This window comes from Sinocyclocheilus anshuiensis, unplaced genomic scaffold (genome assembly GCF_001515605.1).
Source record: "Sinocyclocheilus anshuiensis isolate Anshui unplaced genomic scaffold, SAMN03320099.WGS_v1.1 scaffold173, whole genome shotgun sequence".
NCBI classification, from domain to species: Eukaryota; Metazoa; Chordata; class Actinopteri; order Cypriniformes; family Cyprinidae; genus Sinocyclocheilus; species Sinocyclocheilus anshuiensis.
The window spans coordinates 1,348,532-1,356,804 of record NW_015536480.1 but is presented as its reverse complement, the minus strand read 5'-3'; the positions used below and the strand labels follow the sequence as shown (position 1 = coordinate 1,356,804).

The 8,273-nt window shown below is 37.4% G+C and overlaps 1 protein-coding gene across 1 annotated transcript; it reads right to left on the bottom strand.

The window, feature by feature from the left end:
* Positions 1–5,203: 5,203 nt before the first annotated feature.
* LOC107678881 (T-cell surface glycoprotein CD3 epsilon chain-like) lies at positions 5,204–7,699 on the bottom strand. The gene is made up of 5 exons (XM_016474319.1): positions 7,117–7,699; positions 6,798–7,001; positions 6,541–6,675; positions 5,887–5,939; positions 5,204–5,622 (listed from the first exon to the last, which is right to left on the bottom strand). Exons 1-5 carry the CDS (start codon positions 7,307–7,309, stop codon positions 5,572–5,574), a joined length of 636 nt encoding a protein of 211 aa, XP_016329805.1. The 5' UTR covers positions 7,310–7,699; the 3' UTR covers positions 5,204–5,571.
* Between the last annotated feature and the right edge of the window lie 574 nt (positions 7,700–8,273).

Here is an 8,273-nt window from a genome sequence, read left to right as displayed (position 1 = left end):
TGTGTGTGTGTGAGTGTGTGTGAGAGTGTGTGTGTGTGTGTGTGTGTGTGTGTGTGTGTGTGAGTGTGTGTGTGATTGTGTGTGTGTGTGTGTGTGTGTGAGTGTGATTGTGTGTGTGTGTGTGTGTGTGTGTGTGTGTGTCAGAGTTTCTGTGTGCTTTGAAGGATTCTTATTCTCGCAGGTGTTTGTGGTCTTCTGTTTCTGTGCCGGAAGTCAAATGTAGATCTTTCATCTGCAGTTTCTGCTCTCATTGATCTCAGGCTGTATGTAAGTGCAAATAATTATAAAACACACACAGAGGCTCTTGAACGATCGTTTACAGCTCTGATGAGCGGCTCTGGCCTGTTTTCATATTTTTATTGTTGATTTTTTTTTAATGTTGAGCTTTTGTCTAGTTAATATTAGTCTGAGTTTGACTCTCTGAGTGTCATTTCTTCATATGGATTCATCATTATTTATTAGAGATGATCATAAGTAAGTTGAGCTCCGGATCGCGTCGTGCCGGTTTCTGACTTCCGGTTCATCAGTCCTTCTCTCGTCAGTGAATCACAGTCTCTCAGGTCTGTAGCAACACTTCATCTTTCACTTACTACTTCATCCTAATTCGACAGAAATCATTTGATTGTTTTAATTATAATTTAATATGACTAAATCTTGTTTAATTTTTTTGTTAACACTTTACTAAAAGGTTTAATTCCTTGTTCATTTATAAAAATGAGTTTAAGAAGATATTGTTGTTCATTGTTAATTCAAGCTCATTCATAATACATTAATTTATACAGCTTCAAATCTTACTTGTATTAGCAGATGTAGAAATGAACGTTAACCAAAATTAATAAATGCTTTAAATGTTTTGTTCATTCTTTACGGTGCAGTGTATTCAGACTCTAGAGCAGATTCACCTCTTTATTTACAGGCAAGAGAAGAGAGAAAAGCGAAGGATTCATAATAATAATAATATCTGATTGAGAGGAGAAAGTGAGATGGACAGCCGTGTGTTGGTGTTGTTCTGTCTGCTGACGGCTGTGAGATCAGACGGTAACAATCTTCTTCAGCTGTTTGACTATATTTGCTTTTCCAGAATCATATGTGGCTCAAAGACGTTAAGATGTCCGCATCAAAAGAAATGTACAAAAGTGATTATATGTTCATAGAAAGCACATTAAATGTAAGTAAAGTGTCTACTTTGAAGGTTCCAAATAAGTTTTTGGAGGATAAAATGTTACAATTTGGTTGAAATAATGTTACATTGTCATTCAGTTTAACACAATATTTATGTAAAAATTCAAACAACATGCTTATTCTGACGAGTACATGTTAAAATATATAAAAGAATAAGAGAGCATATTAAATTTGATTGTGTTTTAAATGAGTAAAACATTCTTCCTGACAAATGGGGCAAAGCTAGGATAGTGGCACATTGAAAAAATTTGAAATTACAACTGATTAGTATTTGGGGTGAAAGTAATTAGTCATAAATAGATTTTTGTTGTAAATATGCCTGATAAGATTGTTACACTGAATGGCATTTTAGTGGCTCTCTTCTGTAAATCAGGGAAAAATGTGGGATATTTATTTTTTGCTCAGAAAAACAAAACAAAATTGCAATTAAATGAAACAGAAAATTAAAAAAAAATGTTGGGGGGGGAAACAACAACAATTTAAAGCAGTATTACACTTATTGTTTTTATGCTTAAACCCTTTTTTGTCTTTGACCCATTAGTGTTTTGATCTTAATGAAATATGTTTTATGATCTGATCTAATGTTAACTTTGCAGAAGCTCCGAAGAAGCCAGAGATCAGTGTTGGCGAAGGAAACATAGATCTGAAATGTGAGCGTGGTACATTTGCTGATAATCAAACTACAATACGGATAAGTTATGTATCGTCTGGACTCCACACATGTACATCGGATGAGTGTTCTAATGACCCACAGTCCTACTAAAAGTCCTGAGTGAGTAAAGCTTATAACACATGAGCCGGATGCGTCTGATTTAATGTGAAATACAGACAGATGAATTATCAGCACTCGAGTAGAAATCAGATTGAGTCGCAGCAGATTCTGACTCTCATTCGCTTCTAAATTACTGCTTTATCTTCTGCAGATAATAAAACACTGCTGGTATAACTCGGTTCAGCTTTACATGTAATACATTATAAAATATTATGTGTAAAATACTTAATATTAGGTATAAAAGTAAGGTTTAAATTAATTATGTCTTGTAATGCACCTTATGATGCCACAGTTATAATATATTACAATACTTTTCTATTCACTTTTACATAATATGCACTGAAACATGATTTTATATTATGTTAGATGTAACAAGAAATTATAATGCATTTTAACTCTGGTTACAGTTATTTAGGAAAAGATATAATTCATTATAATGTACATTATGAATACTTATAATGCTTCAGTGCTGTGTGTGTGTGTGTGTGTGTGTGTGTGTGTGTGTGTCCCTGCAGATGCTGAGAATCTGATCCAGCTGGACATGAGGGCTGTGGTCACTGTTCTCGTGAGTGATGTCGAAGTGACCATTATGATCGGATGGGTCATCTACAGCATCTGCGCTCAACCCAAAACCAGAAGCGGTTATCAGGGAAGTAAAGGTGCGTGACGTTCATGATCATGTCAGAATCAGCCGTGAATCAGGAATCAGTGGTTCATCTGTCTGTGTTTCTCTCCTCAGCCTCTGACAGAGTGAATCTGATAGAAAATCACAGCCGATCAGGAGGAGACACTTATCAGGTGCGTCTCTACTCCAGCGTGAGGAACACTGATCCACATGACTTCTTACTGAGATACTGTTCAATCAATAACAACAGCAGATCATGTTCAGCTACATATAACGCACTATATACGTGATTCTGTACTAGTTTAAAATAGTGTTTGTCAGGGGTTTTCAAACCGGGATCTGATGTTATGTAATGTTTAGAAAAATATAGTGTAAAAAATGTAAATATAATAAAAATAATAATAATAAAAGACATTATTAGGGTTTCATTCTGATTTCTAAAGAATGGTCTCAAATCATTATTTTATTCTATTGACAGCCAAACTATTATTTATCTATTCAGTTTTAAAAGTCTGAAAATAATAGTGGGTAGAAAAAATTACTTTATAATATTAATATTAATAGAAACAAAAATCAAATATTTTACATTTCGTAAAAAATAATTCACGCACACACGCACATATATATATATATATAAATAGATACACACACACACACACACGTATACTTAAAAACCATATAGATATGTAAATACATACATAATACCCAGTACTATACTATAAGAGCGACTCTCGCAAGGCGATGATCATATTAAGGTCATCATTTCTGATTGAGTGCAGATAATTAATGTTGGTAATTACACTGTGTATGCTCTATCATCTGTGTGATTTTCATCTGTGATTGCATGACTGTAACGTGTTTGTATGTTGTGTAGCCGCTGAACACGCGTGCAGAGGAGTACAGCACTCTACAGGCCCGCAAACACAAGCACAAGCAGTCCGTCTAAGCCTGAAGACACCGGCTTCATCAGAAAACCTCGCAGTTTCTTTCTTTGAGTTCATGTTCCTGTAAGTGTAGGCCTCCGTCGCTTGTGGTGATGCTTCAGATAAATAAAGTCTGTCTTTACTGTCAGCAGTGCTGTCGACTCATTACTCATCACACAACAGAGGGATTTTATTTGAGTTTTCCACAATCTCTGGTTCTCAACACTTGGGTCAGTTTTATTAAAACTCGTCGAACAGCTTCTGTGTGGATAAACGCTGGATCATCGCTTTGCCACAAAATACATTCTTTTCTAAAATACATCAAAACTGACTTTTCCGAAATGTCTTTTCTGAACAAACACATTTTTTGACCAAAATGTTTGTTTTTGTTTGTTTGCTTTATTAGATCAAATTTAAACCAACTGAACAAGACTCGCCATGGTTTCAGAACTGCCGAGGATAACACACACAGAAAGGTCTTCGGCTTCATTACTTCCTTTATAGACTTATTTGATTCCCAACATTCTTCAAAATATCTTCTTTTGCGTTTCCACAGAAGAAAGAAGGTCAGATCAGTGTTTGAACAACATGAGGCGAGTAAATTATGACAGAATGGTTAGTTTTTGGCTGAACGATCAATAACACCAGCAATAACAAATCATCTGTAACTCAACACATGGGACTAAGAATATATTCAGTATAGTGTGTGTGTGTGTGTGTGCGTGCATGTTCATCTTCATGCCGTCATCAGAGCTCAGTTTTAATCAGCCGTTCATGTCTTTGTCTCTTTATTATTAGTTACCGACTCGTTTCTGGTATTTATTTCTCTGGTTTCCGTTTAGAGCTGAGAAAAGCAGCAAACCACCTACAGCATGATTATCAGTGCTCACATCAACCTCACAGATACACACACATACTGTATACACACACACACACACACACACACACACACTCTCTCTCTCACTCACACACACACACACACTCTCTCTCTCTCACTCACACACACACACACACACACACACACACACACATACTGTATACACACACACACACACACACACACACACACACATACTGTATACACACACACACACACACACACACACACACACATACTGTATACACACACACACACACACACACACACACACTCTCTCTCTCACTCACACACACACACACACTCTCTCTCTCTCACTCACACACACACACACACACACACACACACACACACGTTCTGCCTGTATGCAGTGTGTGAATGTATTAATTAACACTTTAGAATAATGGTCCGTTGTTAACGAGTAACTAGGCTATGCAGGAAGTAATAGGTAGTACTACATTAACACTGAACTAAATACTACTAACTACTATGAAAGCAAGATTAACTAAGCAGTAAGTAATAGCAGATTTAGGACAAAGGTAGTTCATTATTATCTATTCATAATAATTACTAAACAAAAATATCCTCATTGAGAACTGCTTGCGAACTATGACCAATTAATAAAGAATAACCAATTAATTACTAATCACAACAGTAACGTCTAAAAACGTATTCAATTATTTATTAACTTATCATTATTTTAAAGTGAAAAACAAGTTAAAAAGGTAAAGCTTGAGCCGGAGCATTATTCTAAAGTGTTACCAATAATTGTATAAACTATAAAGCTCCAATCAATACTCCACAACTTACACAAAATCATCTTTATTTGTCATTTTTATTTTCTCAGTGCAGCAGCTGCATCATTAAAACCTCAACCTGGTTCATTCAGCTGTTGAGTTAAATCATTCTGTACGAGATAAAAGTCTAAGATTAAAAAATGAGACGCTTGCACATCAGAACATGAAAAGTTCGTATGAACTGTGAGAATAACAAGATTACGAGCATAAAAGCATGAAAGCACACGGTCTCCGAACAGAAAGCACAGTATTTGACATCACGAGTTTCCGATGTTTCTGAGCACAACTTTCCACATCAACATCAATGATATATAAAGCTTTACTGTGGAACAAACGAGTACGAGACGCTATGAATCACCAGAGTTTGATTTACTGTGCAGCTGTCTGAACAGCATCTATCTGATTCCCGAGTACACTGCATTGTTGCGCGTCTTTGGATCCAGAGGCTGGAAAACAACACAAACACCATCAAATCGGTCAGAAAGTTTAGAGTGAATCACCTGAAGCAGTGTAGAGTAGAGCAACTCTATTCACGGAAGCCCAGCAGCTCCAAAACATCCTTCACTCGATCACACTGATGTCGTCACTAGCAGATCTAGTTATCTAGGTTACTATAGCAACACTGGAACGCTGAGATACTGACCAATCACAACTAATGACTAATGGCACAACTAATCATTAATAGCATGTAAGAAGGTTCCCATACATACCGCATAGTCCGGGTTTGGAGGCTGAGGAGGGTTTTCTGATCGCAAATTTGATGCTGTGAATTAAAAGAAATAAAACAATAACATTTGTTTTTACAATCAGAGTTCTGAAACACATTTACTGTAGGACTGACCTTCAAACAGTTACAAAAAACGACTAGCAACACATTAAACTTGACATTTTGAAGTGGAAAGACTGAAACAGTATTTTCTTATAAAAGACGCTCCCATAATCTTTGTATTCTAAAAATCTTTTTTTCCAAAATGCCAAAATACAGACTCAGATCAAGTCATTCTTCATCACACTAGCAACAAAACAATGAGCTAAAAACAGCTCAAATCTCACACTGTGTGCTTCTGTAAATGTCTTTATAAAGCAGGAGTGTTTCTCGTTTTCATTACAGCACAGCATTATTCCTCAGTTTTGTAGAAATGAGAATGAAGTTGAAAGACTAACGCTGTGTAGGTGTTCCGCTGCATCCAGTAGTTTTAGGAGTATTTCGTTCTTTAGATGTGTAATGTATTGCACTCTGGTATTACTGTAGGAATGTGTCTGGTTGAGTTTAGTGTTGAACTGGTTTGTAAACGTGTGAAGTGTCCCGTAGACTGATTGGGTTTTGGAGTGAGATCACAGGTGATGTGGTATATTTACTGTACCTCTCTTGTGTGTGCCGCCAGAGTTCTTGTTAGCAAAGATGAAGACGATGAGAATAACTAGTCCTGTGATCAGTAAATTACCAAATATGAGGGCCGTGGCCTTCAACCTGCTCAGCTCATAGCAGTTCTCACACACTGCCGGAGAGAAAGAGTGAGAGGATTAGTATTAGTATTATTATAATGCACATTCTGATTCTGGGTGAAAAACCGTGTCTGTGTGATGAAGAGACGTGTGTTTCAGGACGAAGGCTCCTCACCTTTTACTCTGAGGTAGAACACATGCGTTATATCGCCATATGTACAGCTGTAGAATCCTTCAACTCTTCCCTGTTCAGCTTTAACTTCAAGGGTTGCATTGGTTTGGCCTGCAATATCGTTTTTGTCCTTAACCCACTTTACTGTACCAGCGACACCTCCAGAGCAAAGGATAACGACACCATCTGATTTGATCTCGTGTATTTCTTTGACAAAAAAGATTAAATGAGCAAACAACATAAGAACCGTGAAACATCACGTGAAGCGTTCGTTCTCATCAGCTCAGATAATAAATGCAGATGAAGGGTGAACTGATCTCACCTTGACTCTGAGCTGGATTCACAGCCGCGGCGAGCAGCAGACACATGAAGCTGATGAGAATCATGGTTTCTGATGATTTAATGTCCTGAAGTGAATGTGAAACGGTCTCACATGCAGCGTCTCTGTCTCTCTGTGTGTCTCTGAGTTTCTTTACAGGAAGAGGAAACCTCAAACGCCTTTCAATTGCCCTCATTCTCTTGTTCTGCTCTGTTTTATCATCTGCTTCATTTCTCTGAGAAACTCTTCAGGCTCCTCTATGACTTCATTAAACTCAAATATATGAAATATATATACTGTATATGAAAACCTTCTGCATCGCTCAGACCATCAAATCGTCTTCTCTTGCTTGTTTATGATACGAATGTTTCTGTGAGATAATAGAATTTTATTTTATTTCTACTGTGACCCCCAAAAGCTCTAAAAGGATGATGTCTTTCTTTAGACTTACAGCACTGAAAAGAAAAAATAAAGTGAAGTTAATGAAAAGATCCTGCAGCATTCGAGAAACTCGATCTGATGATCTGTAGATACAAATATCTATATTATTTCTTATTCTATATTCTATTTCACATCTATATCAACACATGTACACACACACTCACACACACACACACACACACTCACACTCACACTCACACACACACACTCACACGCACACACACTCTCACACACACACACTCACTCACACTCACACACACACACTCACACACGCACACACACTCTCTTTCACAAACACACACACACACACACACACACACTCACTCACACGCACACTCCAGCACATGCAGATAGACTGTCAGCAAACACACCAGCAGCTACTAATCAAACAGGTTCATGTGATTTTCTGGAGTGTGTGTGTGTGTGTGTGTGTGTGTGTGTGTGTGTGTGTGCGTGTGTGTGAGTGTGCGTGTGTCTGAGTGTGCATGTGCGAGTGTGTGTGTGTGAGTGTGCGTGTGTCTGAGTGTGCGTGTGCGAGTGTGTGTGTGTGTGTGTGTGTGTGAGTGTGTGTGTAATTCAAAAGGCTTAATAACCATACTAAATGGTGTTTTTTTGAAAATCTAAAAATGCAGAAAGTTTTCTGTGAGGGGTAGGTTTAGGGGTAGGGTTGGTGTAGGGTGATAGAAAATACAGTTTGTACAGTATAAAAATCTATCGCC

Coding starts and splice junctions, on each gene's coding strand:
- LOC107678881 (XM_016474319.1), bottom strand. CDS start 7,309: ATGAGGGCAATTGAAAGGCGTTTGAGGTTTCCTCTTCCTGTAAAGAAA. Junction 6,676..6,797: donor GTTCTACCTCAGAGTAAAAG/GTGAGGAGCCTT, acceptor TCTCTCCGGCAG/TGTGTGAGAACTGCTATGAG. Junction 5,623..5,886: donor CTCCAAACCCGGACTATGCG/GTATGTATGGGA, acceptor GTTGTTTTCCAG/CCTCTGGATCCAAAGACGCG.